Source organism: Urocitellus parryii, chromosome 6 (genome assembly GCF_045843805.1).
Source record: "Urocitellus parryii isolate mUroPar1 chromosome 6, mUroPar1.hap1, whole genome shotgun sequence".
NCBI lineage: Eukaryota > Metazoa > Chordata > Mammalia > Rodentia > Sciuridae > Urocitellus > Urocitellus parryii.
In genome coordinates this window covers 63,439,220-63,462,085 of record NC_135536.1, presented here as the reverse complement: position 1 = coordinate 63,462,085, position 22,866 = coordinate 63,439,220, and the positions used below count along the sequence as shown (strand labels likewise).

General features: G+C 38.4%; 1 protein-coding gene across 3 annotated transcripts in view; it reads right to left on the bottom strand.

Annotated features, from left to right (window-relative positions):
- Nucleotides 1-22,866, bottom strand: part of Dcaf5 (DDB1 and CUL4 associated factor 5) — a 100,174-nt gene that overhangs the window by 5,936 nt on the left and 71,372 nt on the right. For all 3 annotated transcript variants that reach the window (XM_026385100.2, XM_026385101.2, XM_026385102.2), the window contains 2 exons: nt 18,160-18,226; nt 5,677-5,804 (listed from right to left, as the gene is read on the bottom strand). In XM_026385100.2, the coding sequence (XP_026240885.1) occupies nt 5,677-5,804; nt 18,160-18,226 (195 nt within the window). The remainder of the gene's footprint in view (nt 1-5,676; nt 5,805-18,159; nt 18,227-22,866) is intronic.

The following is a 22,866-nucleotide window of genomic DNA, read 5'->3' as shown; positions in this document are numbered from 1 at the left end:
AAAAGTTTAGTGGCTTAGAAAGGAAGCAGAGGGGTCCAAAAGGTCAACTTCTTAGGATGTTTTTTGGGTCTTATTTTTTTGTTTTTTGGTACCAGGGACTGAACTCAGGGACACTCAACCACTGAGCCACATCCCCAGTGCTATTTTGTATTTTATTCAGAGGCAGGGTCTCACTGAGTTGCTTAGTGCCTCGTTTTTGCTGAGGCTGGCTTTGAACTTGCCATCCTCCTTCCTCAGCCTCCCAAGGTGAATCTTATTATTAATTTTGAGCTAGGTCTCTCATCTCCACAATTTACAAATGGCAAAATGAGCCATAATAGTACATGCCTGATATCCCTGTGACTCGAAGGCTAAGGTAGGAAGATCGCAAGTTCAATGCCAGCCTCAGCAATTTATTGAAGCCTGAAGCAACTTAGTGAGACCCTGTCTCGAAATAAAAAAATCGAAAGGGTGCCAGGCAGGATGGTACACACCTGTAATCCCAACAGCTTGGGAGGCTGAAGCAGGAGGATCGTGAGTTCAAAGTAAGCCTCAGCAAAAAGAGAGGCCCTAAGCAACTCAGTGAGACCTTGCTTCTAAATAAAGTACAAAATAGGGCTGAGGATGTGGTTCAGTGGTCGAGTGCCCCCTGAAATTCAATCTCCAGTACCAATAAATAAATAAATAAATAAATTTAAATAAATAAAAAAGGGTTGGGGATGTGGTTCAGTGGGTTAAGCACTCCTGGGTTCAAACCCAAATTAAAAAAAAAAGGTAAAATGTTATCAACCATGTTCCCTAATATGAAGAGAAATCTGTCTTTCAAAGAAACTCTGAATTTGTTACCAGTAGTGCAAAATAATAATGGTGAGATGTTGGCCTAACTACTTTGCAAAACTTTTTAAGGTTCCAATCTACCCAGTCTCCCATCCCAATGTTTTCACTTCAGGAAAGAAAATCACAACACTGAAAATTGGCTTTTGTTTGGGCCCTGGAATGTATTCAACGGAGGCAGACAGTCCATTCCTGAAGACTGTGGTAATGGAACAAAACAGGATCAAGAGGTAAGAGCCAGCTGGTGATCCTGAGGAAGGCTCAGATCCTTCACCTAACCAGGGAATCAGATGGATTTTCATCTAATCCTGATCCAGAGTAAAACAAAACAGCCAGACTTCAACAAGGAAGTTACAGAGCTACAGGATGAGCAGGAACCTTAGCCCCACCACTTCTCATGACCCTGAGCAAATGACTTCAGTCTTGAAAGCCTCTATTTCTCATCTGTAGAAATAAGAATGATGAAATGCATAACCTATACTCAAGCACCAACAGACATGCTTCTTCTTTCATTTGGTGATTGAATACCGCAACCACAAAGATTTAGACCCACCCCCAGAGAGAGTTTTGTACATCAAAAATATTGACTGTCCCTATGATCTTGGTCTTCATCCTTAAAACATCAATTTCAACCATTTGTGAAATTGTTCATTTCTTTATCCTGAAAGTCAATAACTTAGAAATAGGGCAATGAAAAAAACAACTTCCTGTTGTCTATTAAATGTGGCTAGGCGGCTAGGTATGCCTCTTTGTGGGGCAACACTCTGAGAAAAGGAAGAAGAATGACAACTTGTTCTCTAAGCCTTGTGAGGAGTTTATTTCAAGAGCTGCTGAGGAAAAGGATGAAGCTCAATTCTTATTCACATATCATCCAAATGATCAATTAAGTGGCAAGTGAGCTACTGAGTGACCACGACATGGAAGAAGCAACTTAAAGCCCTTTGTTCTCCTTGAGTGGTTACACTGAATTTAGAATTTGTCTACAACCAAGGAAATGTAAAGATAAGGTCCTAAATTGTTATTCAAGGGCTTATCACACTCAATGTGGCTTCCAACACTGTCTGGGCCTGTCCATAGTCTGCCTTCGTGGCCTTATCTCCTAGACCCACCTTCTTCTGGTCCTCTTTACTTTGGCCAAATGCAATAATTTATTCATAAGCACAATGCATAGTAGCTGATAAATATTTGTTGGAAAATAAATAAATAAATAAATAAATAAATATCCAAGCCCTTTCTTGGAATGTTCTTCCCATATTGCTTCTCTCTTTCCTTTTGAGGTCTTTAATTTATTCTTCAAAATTAGCTCAAATATTAACCTATACTGAGATTACCCCAGATGAGAAAAATCTCTTCTTTCTCTCACAAAACTTTGTTTATATTGTCCTGTGCACACACTGCATTTCCCATTGTCTTTTTTGACTTTTCTACTGGGTCATCAATTCCTAGGGAGATCTGTGTTACCATTTTATGTTCCCCACAAGGCTTGGCACAAATGGCACACTGTAGGTACATCACAAATATGGGATGAATAATGAATATTGAGCTTTGAGGGTGGTGGGAAGAAAGCCAGGATTTGCCTCATTCCTTCACATGTTTAACCATAAAATGAACCTCCTCATTAGGCTTGTGTGGGCATTCAGTGGCAGAAGGCCTATTATGGGTGAGAACACATGGGCCCTGATGAGAGAGATTCTTCTCTAGGCTAAAAAGGTAGCAGCAGGGGCTGGAATTGAGGTTCAGCGGTACAGCGCTTGCCTAGCACATGTGAAGCCCTGGGTTCGATTCTCTGCACCACATAAAAATAAAATAAATGTATTAAAAAAAAAAGGTAGCAGCAAAGGATAAAGGCAAGGAAAAGGTAGAGTGGAAAGAGAAAAGCAAGTCTCGGGCTGGACTAGAACACGGTACGTGAGAACTCTTACAGAGGGAGACTGATCCAAGTGCTGAGACTCACTGGCACTTTTTAGGGTGATGGAGGCATCAGCAAAGGCAGTAGCTGCAGCGCTGTACTAGGTGTCTCATCCTCCTCCTTCTCACCTCCCCTCCTGCAATGCTTTTACCATCACACCATTCCCAACCAGATGGTGAATGGGGAAGACACTTGTGAGAGAGCAAAGCTGAGCACTCCAGAGCTTTCAGCTTTCAGTCTCACTGTGGTCATCTGTGCATACTTAAGGTTTCAAATGGCTAAACAACTCCTGGTTCCTATGGGAACCTGGAAGCAGTGAGCTCCATAGCTCAGTCTGGATAACCTCACAGAGAAAACATTTTCTTCTCTTTCTTGAGAACTTGGCTAGTCTCCAACCTATGACCTTTAGGGTAAGGACTTCAATTGACTAAACAATAACTGGGGAGACTTAGCATAGAAGCATCCCAGAGTACGCGGCCAAACAGGAATTCTCTTCTAAAGGAGATGCCCAAGCACAGAGCTCTCTGAAAGAAAGAATTGACTTCAACAGGCCTAGAGAGGACATTATAGAGCCAACCGATTAGTCATAGGCCAAAGGAGAGGAGAAAGCAATGTAAGGGGCAGGGCCATTTCAATGACAGCCCAAATGAAGGAATATTGAGATGATCAAATCAGGCTGTCTGCTGCCTTCTCCCAGCATGGAGAATGTGGTGGAACAAAGGACAGGGCTCTATCATAGCTTTATTACTAATTATCTGTGTGACCTCAGACAGTTAAATTCATAATTTAAATTTCATCACCTGTAAAAAGAAAAAATTGGGAGAAATGACCTAAAAGATTCACTCTATCTCTCTGGGGAAACAATTGCAGCCAATAAAGTCAGCCCTAATTCCCAGGACTAACAAAGCCTATGTAGAGAAGGTTGGACTAAGAGCTAATAAAAATATTGACCCACACACCAATATAATATTTCTGATAGCTGTCTCTTGCCATCAAGTATAACTTGATTTAATTCCAGATAGTTGGAAATTTACTAAATCACCACAAACCAGTTTTAACTTTTTCTCTGAAACCTTTCTCACATTTCAAAATCATTTTAAGAAAAAAATTAAAAAACTTTAAATTTTGGGAGGAGTATTATCTATCCTATTTTAACTCAAGTTACTTTATAGGGTTCTCAAAAATTTCTCATTTTCCCTGAACCCTCATTTCCTCAGATGTGGAAAAAGGGTCACTAGCAACTGGAATGTGAGTGATGGGCAGTGGGCTATCCTTTTGTGGACATAGGCCAGGCTGGGTTCCTCTGTTGTGGAGATTAAAAATATTCATTCAGCTGATGTGCAATTGATGTGTTTAGTATTTACAAACAAGTAGCCTCAATCACAACCACATACAATAGTGTTTTTTGCTGTATCCAGAGACAATTTATCTTGGTTCTGACAATCACTTAAGGGATAGTGGCTCTCCTAACCACCCAGGTAAGGTTGGAGAAGCAGAATTCAAAATCAAAGGAAGGCTGAGGTAGGAAAAAATCCCAAGTTTGAGACCAGCCTTGGCAACTTAGCCAGACCCTGTTCCAAAAAATAAAAAAGGGCTGGGGATAGAACTTGCTGGCAGAGCACTCCTAGGATCAATCCTCAGTCCCTGTCCTCCAAAAGAAAATATTCAAAGGCCACTGGAAATGCTAACAGCATACAAGGTAGTGTCTAAAAGATACCATTTGTTTCAAAGCCTAGTGACTAGTTTTAAAAACGGTTCTTGAGTCATCTAAGCCACAGGGAAGCTAGGGATCTTTGGATCAGCAGCTCTGGGAAGTCTAGAGATGTTTATGAGGTCATTAATGCCAGGCTGAGAACTGTATGGCCTCCTCCTAAAAACAGCCATGTTTGAAAAACAGTTAGCTTATATACATGCAAAGAGATATCTAGGGATACATGCAAAGAGATATCTAGGGAACATATCTATATGCATATATCTACAATGTAAGTCCATATATATGTAAAATGTAGAAATTTATTCACATACATATGTAGTTCTTCTCACTAGTCTGTGGTCTTTCACCAAAATGAGATAGAAAAGCCATCTTACACTTTTTTTTGGAATTATATACATGCATAGGCACAGATATTTCTAATAAAAAATAGATGCATATAAACTATATTGGTTTCTTTCTCTTTTTTTTTTTTTTTTTTGTACTGGGGATTGAACTCAGGGGCACTTGACCACTGAGCCACATCCCCAGCCCTATTTTATATTTTATTTAGAGACAGGGTCTCACTGACTTGCTTAGTGCCTTGTCATTGCTAAGGCTGGCTTTGAGTTCATGATTCTCTTATCTTAGCCTCCCAAGCTGCTAGCATTACAGGTGTGTGCCACCGTGCCTGGCCCTATATTGATTTCTTAATACACATATTACAAATAGTTCTGAATGGAGGAGTTTTTTTAAAGGAGGAGTTGCATTTATTTAAAGCTAATCTCAAACTTCTAGCATTTTATTTTAGGTAGCTGTCATCTGAAAAACAACAAAACAAAAGTAAAACTATTTCATTTTCCTACAATAAAGCTGAATATTGAAAAGTTACATAACATTCTAAACAACTTTTTAAAGTCTGGCTTTGTAGATTTAAGTCGCCTGAATATTCAAAACACTCACACCCAAATCTCCATCAACACACACACACACACACACACACACACACACACTCTCTCTCTCTCTCTCTCTCTCTCACAAGGATTTCACAGCCCTAGTGATCACATTCTTAGGATATTGTTGGTCTCTCTAATATCCAAAAGTTTTCATGCCAGGAATGAAACAGCCCAGGTTACTTGTGCATTGTTTAGTACTGAAAGGAGGATTTTTTAATATAAACTTTCCAATATTTTATAATATGTCAAATTGAGAATCTTTATAGATCTTTAATTTCTTCAAAAGGACAGAAGGGGAAGGATCTCACCTTGATAATCTTTTCTACACCGGAAGAGCAGATCATGTAGGTGTGGGGATTAAATCGGACCTGGTTAACAATAGAACGATGCCCTTTCAGCACCATGAAGGCTCCATTGACCACCCTGCCAATGCCACCTGGAAAGACAGAAGAAAACAAAAACAAACAATGAGATGGATCAAAGTAAATATGTTCCGGTAATGCCTGACAAACAGCTCTGTACAGGAGCAGAGACTTTTATTGTTGTTGTTAACTATGCCACCAGGAAGATGCTTAAACTTACAGATAAAGTTGCTATGGAAAGAGGGCTAAAGCACCCTCAGCATATGTGCTCTTACCAAGAGCCTTTATTTAGCTTGTAAGCATTGCCCACGCCCACCCACTGCAATTCCATTGTCAATAAAACCAAAGCCAGTTAAAATGTTCCTCAAGTTTTTGATCCCCAAGTTGGAATAAAGTATTACCTTAGAAAAGGCCAACTGAACAAAATGAGAACTGAACTGCTTGTGAATATTTAGGCTGCTGAGGCAGGGACAGGCAGGACTTAATGTACAAATGGCATCTTAGATTAATTTGCCCTCAATATATGGTGAAGACAGGAAAAATGAAAATAAAAAAATAGCCCACGGGAAAATAATGGAGAGCATCCCTATCTCCTAATAGCAGGGAGAGCTGAAGATAAAGGAGATTTAGATCACTTCCATAATATGCAAGGTCCAAGTATTAAGAAGTGAACTAGAGAGTGGGTCTTAAAAATACTGTGTATGAGCCAGGCATTGTGGTACAGTCCTTTAATTTTAGCTTCTCAGGAGGCTGAGGCAGGAGGATAACAAGTGTGAGACCAGCCTGGGAAATTTATTAAACCCTATCTCAAAATCAAAAAGGTTTGGGGATGTAGCTCAGTGGTGGAGCACTTGCCTAGCGTGGGTGAGGCCCTTGGTTCAATCCCTAGTACTGCAAAAAACAAACAAAAAACAAAAAACAAAACAAAACAAAACTCCCATCATGTATGGATTAAATTAAATAGGCCACAGATAGAAAGCTATATTTTAAGGATGATCTTAAAAGCTTTCCTCTTAAGTGAATTACAAAAATACCAGAGGCCAGGAACTTACAGTAGGTTAAAGATATCATCATTATGAACTTGGGATAATTCAGAGTTCCAACTCCATTGGTAGTGCTATCACATTTATAGAACACAAACACCCAAGGTATAAAATGGCCAAGGTATAAAATGTGATGCATCCAGACACATACAAATGAGAGTTCACTTAATCAATGACTACCTTATTAGCCCCTACCAGGGCATGGCACCACAAGGGTACAAAGTATTATTAGGCACAGTGTCTGCTCCATGTGGCTCCATCCTACTCCCAACTCTACTTTGTTCAAACATTAATTCCAGAGAGTTCTTGATGTTTCCATGTCTTAAGGAAAAATGAGTAAAACAATGTCTCTTTCCCTGACATAATGTGGTTGCAGAGGTGTCTTTTGCTTTAGGCTTGCCAATAAGACTTCTATTTTGCCTCAGGGAAGAGATCCCCTTTTATTGCAATAGATCTATCTTTTTTTTGGAACTGGGGAATGGACTCAGGGGCACTCAACCACTGAGTCAAATCCCCAGCCCTAGTTTGTATTTTATTTAGAGACAGGTCGCTTAGTGCCTCACTTTTGCTGAGGCTGGCTTTGAACTCATGATCCTCCTGCCTCAGCCTTCTGAGCTGCTGGGATTACAGGTATGTGCCACCATGTCTGGCGCAATAGACATATCTTTAAAAATAAATAAATAAATAAAAAATTGACAGCAAAATTCAGACTGTACTGATTTGCTTCTTGGTGGTGCCAACTTAGCCACTTCTAGGTGCTTACTCAATTTGATGAGTGACAAATTGTCCTTTGACTTAATGTTTTCCCATATTTGGCTACATTAATATTTGAATTATCCAGGACAGAAAATATATTTAAAGTTATTCATGTCTAAGCTCAACTTCATCAGGTTTGCTAATAAACTACAAAGAGGGAAAAAAAGACCGACTAGGACACAGAACTGGAGGGTTTGTTTTTTAAATTGTAGATGGACACAACATCTTTATTTTTATATGTTTATTTTTATGTGGTACTGAGGATCGAACTCAGGGACTCACATGTTTGAGGCAAGTACTCTACCACTGAGCTACAACCCCAGCCCAGAACTGGAGGGTTTTTAACAGAGAAAAAGGATCAAGAAAGGTTTGGCACTGAGGAAGGCTGCTATGGTGGGATCCCCTAATTTGAATGTTTCTAGAGTTTCTTGGATGTGGTTGGGAGGAAGGAAGGTGACTGGGGCCTATCAAAATAAAAATACACTTGAGAGAATTAGAGAAGAGGGATCCATGGGAATTAAAAACATTTGTCTAGGGATCTCAGCATCCCAAGGAACTCCTTGGAATAAATTCTTTCAGTTACTTAAATTCCCTTACCTTTCCTAGGTAAGGCTGATCTGACAGGGATCATTTCTGCTTAGAATTCTCTGTATTCTGCATTTTTGATATCCTATTCCTGCCTCTACTGCAACACTGGATGGCAATAGCAAATAAACTTTAGGTTAAACCTAATACCAATCTCGTTTAATCCTACCGCCTTATTAAAAAAAAAAAGGGAATTTAAGTAACTGAAAGAATTTATCCCAAGTCATACAACTAGCAAGATTTAAACCACACTCTGTTTGGCTACAATGTCTAATACGTTTTCCTTTCCATAGCAACTGCCTTTAGGAAGTACAGGGTTTGAATAGAACTGGATTTAGAGGCTTATAATAATTTTTAAATCTTCTGGCAGTTATTAAATAGATTGGTTTTCATTTGAAATCCTAAATAAAGGCAGAGGGATTCAGATTCTATTCAATGTTATTCTGAGCTATAGAGTATCACCACAGGACATTTCATCAGGATGTCAATACTAAATACTCCATACAAGTATAGCTGGATCTGTCTTATTTACTCCTGCACATCTAGAACCTTGGGTACAAGCCCTAAAGTAGAACAGGGCCACAGTAAATACTTGTTGAATGCAGAGTGCAATTTTAGAATAAGTAACACCAAAGGAAGATGGATAGAAGGTCTCATGACTGACAAAAATGATCTTTCTGTCAGAGGTTACTTGGAATACAATCATACTAACTTCCAAATCTAAAGAATAATTAAAGGGTATCAATGCCTAAAAATTTAGATCATGGAAAAACTATTTTATGTACTGTGACCTCATCTCATTTTTCTTCTTGGCAGCAATTTTTTTTCCCCCTTGAAATGGGACCTCATGGTCTTGCCCAGGCTGGTATTAAACTCATGGGCTCAAGTGCTTTTCCTGCCTCATCCTTCCACATAGCTATGACTACAGCTGTACACCTCTGTGTCTGGCTTAAGGAGTAATTTTAATACTGTTTTTTCTCCTCCTTCCCACATAAACTGGTACCATTGGTACTAAGAAATCTAAAAGAGGATGAAGTCAACAGAGCAAAGGAATTGATGGCTCTATAAAATAGGTACAAAAAGCATTATTGCCGCCATTTGTTTCAGGTAACCAAGGCTCTATACAAAGAATCATAGTAGTGAATGGGCTTGAGAGATTCTCTATAGTATCTTTCTTGGTACTTGTGTTTCAGATGATGAATTGAGCTTAGATTGTATCTAAGATCACCAGAGTTTCTGTTTTAATTTGAAATGGCTCAAGTCAAGATGCCAATATCAGTAAGAACCTGAGGTTCTTACTGCTAGACCCTCTGATAAGCAGCAGGGTCAAATTGGAAGGTGTTAAGAATTTTTTTCCCCCATAAAAACTGTTACAATCTACGTAAATTTCTTTCAAGGTCATCTCTGAAGATCCAGGTAAGGATTTAACCTCAGTTCACGGTTGTTGAGCCATAACCTAATTACTAATAATGAGCACCAATGAACAAAATATCACATATCCAGGAAAAAAGGACCTCACTTATTCTTCAGTTGTCATTTGTTTATGTAGTTCTGTATAATAGTCATTTTTTAGGGCCACCTACTCTGGCTAGTTTAGGTTTTATTCAAAAGTCAAAGGTGGAGTTCTCATGTAGTCATCTTTCTATGGTTTAGAAGGTATGCTAGAGAGGTGGGGAAGGCTATAAGTCACCTTATCTATTCTATTTCAAGACCCCAGAGAAGAAAATGAGAGAAGGCCATCTCATAGAATTCTAGCTTGAGGAATTCGCTTGCTACCTTAGGGAACCCCAGGATACAAACAACTCCTTGCTCAGAATCCAAACAAAAGGCCTTTCTAAAATGTTTTGGTTACTGGGCACAGTGGTACACACCTGTAACCCCAGTGACTCAGGAGGTTGAGGAAGAAGATTTAGGGAATCCTGGACAACTTTGTAAGACCCTGTTTTCAAAACATAAAAAAGGGCTGGGGATGTAGATCATTAGTAGAGTGCTCTGGGTTCAATCCCCCCGTAAAACACACACACACACACACACACACACACACACACACACACACACACCCTATGCCCAAGCATCTCAGAGAAGACAATGGGGTAAGCATGAAGGTCCTGATTTCTCTCTTCTTCTCTATTTATTCTTTTTTCACCACATTCAGCCAGAGGTTTATCCTCTCAGAACAGCACTCCCATTTCTAGACAATGTCAGTAATCTCTTTCTTATCAATGCCATAGGTTTCACAATGTCCTCCAAGAAAGATTATACTTTCAATTTAAATGCTAAAAGCAATGTGGTCAAGATTTTTTGAGGTCTTGGTTTAATAGCAACATATCAATCATATTGGGAAGTGATCCTCAATGGCACTTGAATTATAGAACAAGACACTTACGTATTTTGTACTGAAATCAATTCCAAATGTGACCTAGATAAAATAGCACCATTGATTTTCTTATCAGAATCTTTGGATTTTTTTTCCTTTTCCTAGTAACCCATTATTTAATAGATGTCTAAGACAAACACCTTTGTGACAATGGGAAGGAAAAACCATTGAGAAAAAAAAAAACTTCCCTGAGATCATGGAAGGGAAAGTATGAAGCAGTAGCGAGGGAGAGAACCAGATGATTGGAAAGTGCTGATGGAAGACAAAAATCAAAACAGAAGATAAAATTTGTACTTCCAAGGAAGAGCACTGGCCATTGTGAAGAGGAAAATAAACTTTATTTTTTGGGGTACTGGGGATTGAACCCAGGGGTGCTTAACCACTGAGCACATCCCAACCCTTTGTAATATTTTATTTAGAGACAGAGTCTTGCTGAGTTGCTTAGGGCCTTGCTAAATTGCAGAGGCTGGCTTTGAACTCTCAATCTTCCTGCCTCAGCCTCCTGTGCCACTGGGAGGAAAATAACCTTGATCCTGGAAGATTTAGATGCTGATATATCAAGCTAGTAAGAAAAGAGTCAGGCATAAAATAAGATGGACCTGACATGATTGCTAAGTGGAAATTAATGAAGAACAACTGTTAGGAGTGATATAGAAAAATATACTCAGATAAAAGAGACAGATTATGATGCAGGAAATATTTTCAGTATTTCATGGAAGAATCATATTTGGTAGCTTTACATTGGGGCATCAAGAAAATCCTGCAAAATATATAAGGCAAAACTGTGAGCAAATAAATAAAAGATGGTACAATTTTATAGGAGGAGTTGAAAAATCAGTCAATAATATTATTCAAATGATACAATGGACATCAATTCAGTTTTCTAACTCATTTTACTTGACCTATACAAGATTCAACATAGTTGCTTTCTTCATGCATTTCCTAGTACCCTCATTGGTCACCCCTTCTTGATCTTCTTTTTTGCTCTTCTTCTGACTTCTAAATATTGGAACACTTTTAGGGCTCTGTCCTTGATCCCCTTCTCTTGACTACTTACATTCACTTGCTTGAACTCATCCAGTCTTTTTTTTTTTTTTAATTCACATATTTTTTGGGGGGAGAGGGGAGAGAGAGTGCTGATTGAACTCAGGGGCACTCAACCACTGAGCCACATCCCCAGCCCTATTTTGTACTTTATTTTAGACAGGGTCTCACTGAGCTGCTAAGTACCTCACCATTGCTGAAGCTGACTTTGAACTCACAATTCTCCCATCTCAGCCTCCCAAACTGCTGGAATTACAGGTATGTGCCACCGTGCCTGGCTCATCCAGTCTTTTAATTAAATGACTACCTATAGGGTACCAAAACTTGTATTTTTATTTCCAGTCCAGAATTTTGTTTGTTTGGTACTAGGGATTGAACCCAGGGGTGCTCTACCACTGAGCTACATTGCCCAGCCTGTCCATTTTTTTTTGTTGTTGTTTTTTGAGATAGGGTCTTGGCTAAATTGCCAAGGCAAGCTTTGAACTTGTGATTTTCCTGCCTCAGCCTTCCAAGTTGCTGAGATTACAGGTGTGTACCACCAAATCTGGCTTTAGTCCAGATCTTACTCTTATAAGATCTCTAAATTATTTATTCAACCTCTCTATCAGGATGTTTAAAGAAACATCTCAAACTATCTGACCCTCACCCATTGCACACCTTTCAGGAAATCCTGATGGTTTTAACTCCAAAATATATCTAGACTCTAATCCCTGGTTTGTTGGTGCAAGCCACCAACACTCTCCTATGAGACTCTTCTTCCCATTTCTGTCCTTGGCAGCCCTATTCCGACCATCTATCCCCAAGAATTGCCAGAGTGATCCTCTTGAAATACGTCAGAACATGTTACTTCTCTGGTCAATATTCTCTAATGGTTCCCCATTTAAGTTCCCCCATGTACTCAGTACAAGTGAATGGGGAACTATTAGTAGACTAAATGGTTGGATACTTATTGCACCACACTTCCTTTGAAGTCCATCTCCTATACTCACCCTAGCCAACACTCTACTCTGCCTCAACACACCGGTCTCTGTATAATTTATCAAACAGACCAGGTGCACTCTTAATTCAGGACTTTCATGCAGGCTGTCTCTGAAATGCTCTTCCTCTAGACTGCTGCATGGCTCACTATTTTCTCTTTCCCTCTGATGATTCTGCTCAAATGTGACATTCTCAATGAGGCCTATACTGAACATCCTAGCAAAAATTAAATTCCCTTGACCCCCTCCAACACCACTTACTATACTCCTTACTCTGCTTTACTTTTTTCCATCATTCATCCAACTTTTAAACACATTATTTATTTTGTCTATTTTTAACTGTCTGTTTCCCTAGCTAGACAGTAAACTCCATGATGGCAGGATTCCTTTGTTTTTACTGTACCCCAAATCTCTATCACAGTGCCTGGCACATAATAGGTTTTCAATAAATACCCTATGAATTAATGAAAAGATGAAATTTGAGCGTGTAGGAAAAAAGCCCTCTTATTTGTGGTTTTATTACCTAGCATGTGGATTTCCAAATGTGTTTCTCTGTCTCTATCTTCCTGCTGCCAATTTCAGATGTTTCTTTTATAGCACTTTTACTGCAGTATGAGCAGAGAAACAAAGCAGCTGAAACCTTATCTATTATTCAGGGTCCTTTAAAATGTTGATTCTATGAAAACTTTATCAATCATCCCAAAATCTGGCCCCCTTTAATTTTATATTTTTTATGGACTTTGGAATTCACTTTTAAATTGTTTTAATGGAAATCCTTTGAAGGATTATCTATTGATGGCCCACATAACTTGGCATGATGTCTTGTCTAAAAACACTCAGTAAGTGAGCAAACTGAAGAAAATCCTTCACCATTTTCTCTGGAAGAAAGCTTGAGGGAGAATGCTAAAGCTACTACTTGCTAGGTTTTTAAGTAGTCATTGAAATAATCTATTTCATTCCTGATTCCATGGGTAGAATCAAAAGCTTACTGTCATGAGGAGCAAAAGACTATTCCTCTTCTTGGTACATAAGGTGCCCAAACAATCTCTTAGCATTTCCAAAAGGCCTGAGAACAGTTTCAGTGTCTTCAAGTTTCAAACCACAAAGAGAAATACAATCAAGAGTACTGACAACACAGAGCAGTGGCTGCTTCTTGGGACCATGTAACCACTTAAGAGATGAGAAAAGTCAGATGGGGGCAGCCAGTGCTGTCAGGAAAGCTCAAAGAGCTCCATATGAAGCAATGCTTGGCTGTACAAAAATGTCAATTCTACTGAGTTCTTTCATCATATGTACTTCACATGTGTTTGCAACCAACTACTTGTGACCAATCAAAAACACTTGTTATCTAATTACATGGGACAAAAAAAAAAAAAAAAAAAAAAAAACAGATGCCTAGGCCTAATTCATTTGAGAATGAATACATGTCTAGAAAAATGAAGAGGGACAAAGCATACACACATATGCCAGCCCACGAATACACATTTACAGCTGTTTCCAGCCTACTTCCTCAGCCTACTGCCAGTGGGGGTGGCTACAGTGACTTGGCAATGAAAATGCATGTTTCTCTCTTCCATTCACGGAAAAATTTGTCAAATAAGGGAACCATTTAAACTAGCGATGAGTCAAACAGCAGTCTTCATGTAAGAACAACTCAACCAGCCATTCACGGGGGCACCAAAGGACAACGTTTTGTTCTCTAAGGAGTGTCAAAAAAGGGAAAAAGATTTCTTAATGAGGAATAGCAATCACTGAGTAGCTACTAAGTACTCTTATAGTAACCCTAAGAAGGTAGTAGTTATTTCTGTTGATGATGTTATTATCTTTATTTTACAGATGAAAAGGCAGAAGTTGGGCAAGATTAGGCAATTTTTTTTCAAAGTCCACAACTAGAAGATGAATGGATTAGGAATTTAAAATCAGGCCTACCAAATCTTATAACATTAGACTTCTTTCCATAAATAGTAAGGTCTTAGAGTAGTGGCATATCTCAGGGAAAGTCACTCTATCTGTGAAAACCTTAAAATTCTTTCTAACAAGAATTAGGGAAAAGTAAAGGGAAATATAAATGTTTTCAAGAGACACCCACCTCCCCCACTCTGCCAACTCCATCATTTCTATACCTAAGTTACTAGGGAGAAAATGTTTTGGAAATTACGGAGATACACCAATCTTACCATTCCTAGCAATAATGTCTTACATTTGAGTGCATGTCGTTTTTAGAAAGTTTCCAAGACAATAATGTAACCAAGTATGGGGGCAATTTACAGAAGAAACTGAGACTCAAGACAACCTACCTATTTCAAAGGTACAAAGCATTCTGATGGTTTTTGTTTTTTTGCCACAGCAAAAGTTCCAGTTCTATTCCTTCCTCTGATTTTCAAAAGGGCTTTCAGATATGAGTTATTATTTGATATCAACTGAAAAATGGGAACCAAGGTAGCAAGTTTTACAATGGGTATGGGTCTTATATCTAGAAATTATCTCTTTGGCCCTCTAGGGAGTCCCTGTATGAAATACTTAGCCAACTAAGTCAGAACTGTTTATGTAATAAATAAATTCTATCTCTTTAGAGTCTGTGTAGTATTGGGAGAAAAGAAAGAAAAAAGAAAGAAGGACTGATGGACAGTTTTTCTGAACAAGAGAGTAGAGAAGAAAAAGATGTCCTTGCCTTTCGCTCATATTCAGGACTTTCTAAGCATCTGGCCAACACTGTGAAGCACACAGCAGGCATTCAATAAATGCTGACTGCTTGCCTTCTATATTCAAGTACTGATTATATTATTAAGGTATGTAACAACAAGCCAGATTCCCCTTACTGGCCTGCCTTAGTATCTTATATTCAATAAGGAGAGAGACAGCAAGCACATGTGAGCGTACACAGACATGCTTATCCTCATCCATAATTGTTTAAGTCACAGAGGGAGTAGCTTGAATTAAGAGCTTCCTGAAAGATCATCTTCCTCAAAGCATTCAAAACTAGAACTCAAGAGCTACATATAGCTCTCTGTTGCTTTGGTTGGCTTGCCGAACCTTGCTGAATATTTTTGTAAACTATAAAATGATTGCTAACACTTGAAAATAGAGATACCAACATAAAGAAAATGAAAGGCACCAAGTATCCCTGAAGATAGGATGAAGGGGGTGGGGGGGCTGAAAACAGGATAAGTTGAAACACGTACAAAAAACAATTACGCTGTAATATTCTTCCTTGGAGCCCACCTGGTCAGGAAATTATGCTTACCCTACACAAGCAGAGGCCCAGGGGGTTGCTAACTGACATTGACCTAAAAAGGTTTTAAAATTGGAACATGAGCCAGGCATGATGGTGCATGCCTAAAATCCCAGTGACTCAGTAGACGGAGACAGGAGGATCACAAGTTCGAGACCAGCCTTAGCAACTTAGGAAGACTAAACAATTTAGCAAGATCCTGGCTGGGGATATTGCTCAATGGTTAGCACCCTGGTTAAATCCCCGGTACCCCCCCCCCCAAAAAAAAGCGGGGGGGGGGGAATACCCTTTAAATAGGAGAGATTGAAGATTCTCTTTTGGAAAACTGAATGATTTCAATAGTAGAAAACCAAGAAAACATCCAAAATTAAAAATTCAAAAAAATTATGAGCATGTTATGTATATAGATTGTTGTGGTGTTTTTATTTGCCCTGGGTTTGATACCCAGCACCACAAAAAAAAAAAAAAAAAAAAAAACCTCTTTATTATAATATTGATTTTAAAACTACATATCTATACTACTTGGAAAGAAGTACTTAATTACAATAATAGCAGAAGTGGAAGAAAAAAAAGAACAAGAAAGTGTATAGTGCATAGAAAGTGTAAAGATTTGTGAATAAGAAAAGAATGTGGGTGGTTTCTGTTAGAATAGTAGCAGGAAGGCTGAATCCCCATGAGCTGAGGTTTGCTAAAAATAACTTAAAATGATGCTTCTGTTACATGCAGAGCAAGATGACGATAAAAGGAACAGACTTTCTGTGATTGATGATGTAATGTTGAAGAAAGACACAAGAGAAAACAAGCCTTTCAACTACCAGTTAGTGAATCCAACAAGAGGGATAATCATAAGGTTCTGTCCTTGTGTACAGAAAAACCCAAGCACCACGACCAGCCACAGCCTGTGTAGAAACAATGGGCTTCTAGCCAACTCTAAGTATAATTTAAGTAGATCCCAGCTTAAGTGATACTGGGTGTACTTTTTGAAATACCACGTAGCACACTTTAGAAGCAATGAACCAGAGATTTTTCTCTAGTCTAGTCAGATTACATCTACTGAATGTATTCAGTTAATCTTTAACTGAGGTAGGACAAATTCAGAGGAGAGAAATCAATACAGCTGAAGAATATAATTTCTTTGAGGAACTACCAAATAAACGTGAGGGTACTATCACTGAAAAATATCTAGAAGGGGACAAGATAGCTACCTTTTAAGAAAAGGAAGGGACACCAGGGATGCATGTGCCTATAGACAGATGAGGATACTGCAAGAAGGTGGCCATGTGCAAGTCAAGTAGAGGGGCCTCAGGAGAAACCAAACCCGTTGACTCCTTGATCATGAACTTGTAGCCCAGAATTGCAAGAAAATAAATTTCTTATTTCTGAAAATAAATACCTGTCTATGGCATTCTGTTATTATAGCTCTGGCTGACTAGGTGGCCCCCACCAAAGCAGTACAGAAATGACCAGGGAGTGGAAAAAAACCTATTGCTAATTCTTTTTCAGTCTTTCATTATACGAATGTGAAAAAGTCTCCAGAGTGTGGTACCAAAGAAGTAGTGATTTGTCCAATTTCTATTTTAAAAGGCACACTGACTAAATTGAAAGCTTTTCAAGATCAGGTAAAAAATAAAATTAAGCTCAAAGATTACATTTGAGCTAATCAATTGAGGATTTATAAGGGTGGGAGGCTTCATCCAGAATGATACTTAGTGCTACCCTTTGTTCAGGTAGATTGCTGCTGTCCATCTGGAAAAATTCACTCATGTTTTTCATATTCTAGAAGAAGAAAAGCTCTTCTGTAACTTGTTTAGTAGTTAGGACAGAGCAACTCAATAGTTGGCCAAAAGTGGGCCCCAACCGGTTTTGAAAGACAGAGGTTTGGTAACAATATGGTTAATTCAGCAACAGGCAGTCAAAAACTTCCCTTAACTCTGAGCACTAGACATATTTTGTGTCATGAAGTTGGCATAGTCCTCTTTTCTGTTTCTAATGGTGCTTTTCAGTCTGATACCATGCATTGCCCAGAGTAGAGGGCTGTACTGAGACATCTCAGTGTGAAAAATAAGACATTTTCCTACCAGCAACACTCATTCAGCACATGAGAACACTATTACCAAAAATGAAGAAAGATGATCCATCCTATTTGAAAACTCAGATGGTTTAGATCCAAATTCTCAGAATATATTAGAGTAAATGTAGAAGTATTTGTTTCATGTCTGGAGTTACCAAAACCCCAGGAAATACACCTATCTGTCAACAAAGAAAGCCTCCCTTTAGTTAACTTCAATAGGGAGGCCAAAAGAGGGAAAGAGCCTTAACAACTGTTGACATATGTATGTCCTCTCAGGGCACTGTAATGACAAAAGATCAACAGAACCAACCATAACAGTGGGTTCATACCAGGAACATACTCACCTGCTTCTGGGTCTGCAGGAATTCTCCACATGTACAGGTTGAAGTCATCAGAGCCTGAAAGGATATACTGTTGGGACAAAAAATATATATTTTAATATATTATTTTATAATTGGATAGATAATATAAAATAATATACACATGTAGATTTATAATCTGTAGCTATCTACATAGAAATAAGCTTTTAAAAAATAAACAAGATAAGCTATCACATAGCAAACATCCTCATTAAAATACCTCAAATTCAAAGGCTTGTGGCTAAAACTTAGCAACAAAGAAACAACCCAATTCAAAAATGTGCAAAGGGCTTGAACAAGAAGTACAAGCTCAAAGGTAAAAGCAAAGATTTTCAATACCACTAACAATCAAATCAAACCCAAAATGAAATACTACTGCATATGTATTAGGATGGCTATTTTGAAAAGAAATAGAAGTACTGGCTAGGATATGGAGAAAAATGGAACCCTTGTTACTAGTATTGATAGTAGTAATGTAAAAAAATTTTTTTTTAAATATTTATTTTTTTCGTTGTAGGTGGACACAATACCTTTATTTTGTTTTTATGTGGTGCTGAGGATTAAACCCAGTGCCTCATGCGTGCTAGGTGAGCCACAATATTACTGAGCCACAACCCCAGTATGGGAATGTAAAATTTTGAGCCACTGAAGAAAAATGATATGGCAATTCCTCAAAAAGTTATATAGAGCTACAATTTTATTAAGCAATTTCAAAGATATACATTCAAGAATTGAAGCAAGGATTCTAACAAATATCTGTACAAATATCTCCATATGTACAGGCTGAAGTCATCAGAACCTGAAAGGATATACTGTTGCATTCATAGAAGCATTATTTATAATAGCCAAAAGATGAAAGTAACCCAAATGCCCACTGATAATGAATAGAAAAACAAAATGTGATAATACTACATACAATGGGAGGAACTTCTGACATGCTACAATAGGATGAACCATGAGAACATTATAGTAAGTGAAATAAGAGAAGAGATAAATATTAAGTGGTTCCATTTATATGAGGTACTGAGAGTAATAAAATTATTGAAAACGGTAAGTAGAATGGTGGTTGACAAGGGTTGGGGAGTTGGTGTTTAACGGGTATAGGATTTCAATTTGGGGTAATAAAAAATTCTGGAGATGGACAGTAGTAATGAGTACACAACAACATAAATATATTTAGTGCTACTGAGTAAACATTTTCATTATTATTCAATTAATTACCTAGTTTTTGGTGTTAGGGTTTGAGTCCAAGGCCTCATGCATGCTAAGCACACTCTATCACTGAGCTACACCTCCAGCCCCTTTATTTATTTATTTATTTATTTATTAGTTGTAGATGGAATCAACACCTTAGTTTATTTACTTGTTTTTAAAATATTTTTTAGTTATAGATGGATACAATTTCTTTACTTTGTTTTATTTATTTTTATGTGATGCTGAGGATGGAACCCAGTGCCTCACATATGCGAGGCAGGCACTCTGCCACTGAGCCATAACCCCAGCCCCTGTTTGTTTAGTTTTATGTGGTGCTAAGGATTGAACCCAGTGCATCACACATGCTAGGCAAGTGCTCTACCGCTGAGCCACAGCTCCAGTCCCTGACCTGCACTTTTTCTTTTTTTTTTTTTTTTGGCACCAGGGATTGAACTCAGGGGTACTTGACCACTGAGCTACATCCCCAGCCCTATATTTTATTTTATTAGAGACAGGGTCTCACTGAGTTATGCTTATTTTACCACAATTTGAAATTTTTTTAAATTCAGAAAATAAAGAAGTAAGAGCTTCCCAGGGATCTTTCACATAAGGTCAAGCATTCTATATTTCCCTCTTGTCAGGATATCTTTGAGAGGAAGTCATTGTCAACACAGCCACAAATTAGTGCCACGGGCATAAACAGTCTCCTTTTACATGTCAGCTTCAAATTGCTTATCTTAAAAATAACACTATTAACCAGGCACATGTCTGTAATCTCAGCAGCTTGGGAGGCTGAGACAGGAGGATCTCAAGTTCAAAGCCAGCCTCAGTAATAGCGAAATAGCGAGGCACTAAACAACTAAGTGAGACTCTGTCTCTAAATAAAATATAAAACAAAATAGGGCTGAGGATATGGCTCAATGGTTGAGTGCCCCTGAGTTCAATCCCCAATACCAAAAACAAACAAACAAACAAACAAACAAAACACAATATAGGGCTGGGGTTGGGGTTGTGGCTCAGTGGTAGAGTCCTTGCCTAGCATGTGTAAGACACTGGGTTTAATTCTCAGCACCACATGCAAATAAATAAAGTAAAGGTCCATCAACAATTAGTAAAAATTAATAAAAACACTATACCAGGTTTATTATAATTTAGATTCATAAAAGTATTATCTTAACATTGTCTAATAGCAACAAGTGAACAACTCTGGGGAGCTCATTTATTTCCACGCATTAACACATGTTTTACTTTTAAGTCGAGGTCAGCATTACTTCCTCTCTTTTGGCCCCAGCTTGCTTACTTCACTAGAAAAAGAAAGGCCTACGATTTTCTAAAAAAACAAAAATAAACAAACAAACAAAACACTTCTTACTCAATCAAGCTGTGCTTGATGGCACTAGCCTAAAATCTTAGCTATTCCGGAGGCTGAAGCAAAAGGATTGCAACTTTGAGGCCAGCCTCAGCAACTTCACAAGACCCTGTCTGAAAATAAAAAGGGGGCTGAAAATATAGTTCAGTGATAGAGTGCCACTAGGTTCAATCCTCAGCAATCCCCCACTGTCAAAACAAAAAAACAAAAACAAAAACAAAAAAAATCTCTTACTCTGAAAAGGTTGTTGGAGACATATCCCCCAACAAATATAAATTTGAGATATATTTAAAACCTCGTGCCTAACATAAATACTTCATTAAGTACTTCATTAAGTACATCAGGGTTAGTGATTAGGCCAAGACACAGTGGGAAAAGCTCAGATTCCTTACCTGCAAAAGAGAGAACTGAGCTGGTTGTTCTAAGGCACTATGGTGCTTACAAAAGCATGTAAGATAATACCCTAAGGAGCTTAAACAAAGTATAAAATATAAAACATGTTAGGTATTCAACATGTTGAAGCTGCAGAAGTTCAAGCTGAAGGAGAAGTTGCTACTTGCCATTATGAGTAATAATAGAGTCCTGGTGATCCTTAGAAGAGACAAGACAAGATGGATTTGAGAACTGAGTCAGCTTCAGATAAAGATGTAGTTTAAAAGTAGAAGGGATAGAAGGAGAAAAGATAAAGCAATGGCTCTCATGAAGTCTACAGTTTTAATATAAACAGAAAACAAAGTGCAGCTCCCTCTTTGACAACCTCTCATATCCCTCAGGCCTTATGCTTTGTATACTTGCCTGAACTCTAACTGCCTGTATCTACATCTCTGCCTGAGGACATTCTCTACAGCCTGTGAGTCTGTTCTGGGGACTGAACACTCCTGAACACTCCTTTGGAGCAGGCTTCACCCAATGACTGACTGAGACAAGTTGACGTATCAACAGTCCACCTTTCCTGGCCCCAGAGAGAAAAACTCTGGTGTTTGTGTTCTATGCCCTCTCCTCCTCAGGGTCAAACTTTAATTGCACACAGTTGTAGCCACGAAATCTTCCTTCTTTTCCTTGCCTTACTTCTCTAGTTCTCTGCTCTAGGTTTACTGCACTAACAAATAAACCAGTTGCACCTTAAATTTGAACCCAAATAAAGACAAATGGGGTGGGGATTACAGAACACAAAAGAACTGTCCATTAATTATTTGTATATATGATATATAACTTATTTATGATTCAACATCTCATCATTTCATGCTCAGTTTAAGAGAAGCTACAAATTTTGTATAGAATTCCTGTTATTTTGCCTCCCTACTCAGACCTTCACAAAACAAATGAACAAAAAATAAATATTAAAAGAGAGCGATTCAAGTCTGGGCTTATGGTATGTTTTACTACTTTTTTGCAAAGGGTCAGAGCTTTCCTATTTATTCAGCTATTCAGAAGGCAGAGCCCTGAAAAGGTAAAAGGGGGACTTCCAGAGAGAATGCTGACTCAGAAGATTGCCTTAGAAGGAAGAAAACTCGCCCACAGAGTTCAAGTCTGTTGGATTTAATATGACAGATCCTAAAATATGTAGAAAATGCATAGAATGTCCAGGCTTCCTCTCAGGAATAAAGGCAACTCCTGATCTCTCTTCCTGTTAAAACTACTCTTCTACCTACCACAATGGAATGGCTTGGGATGATTTCCAAGGAGGGGGTCTTGACCCTCTGACATCTAGTCAGACAGTTTACGTATTCACACACACAAGAATCACAAAATGCCCTGAGGAATTCATTTATGGCATTTGGTGGTTGTCTGCTGGACCCCTGCCAGCATAAAAGTTGGCTGCCTAGGATAATGCTGACTGTGAGAGACTGAAATAAAAGTGAGTTCATTCCTTTATTTACTGAGCAAATATTTATTGAATGTCTACTATGTATTGTGTACTGTACCAGGGAAGGAAATATAGAATTGATCAAAAGAGACCCTGTCCCTGCCCTCATGAAGCTTACTTTCTATGAGTGGAAGATGAAAAAAATAGGTACACACATATAATATGGATAAAGGAAAAAAAGTCCAACAATTACAATAACTTAGATAGATAGTGTATCTGGTGGTGGAAGTATTAAAGAGAAAAACTAAACAGCAGGTTAATG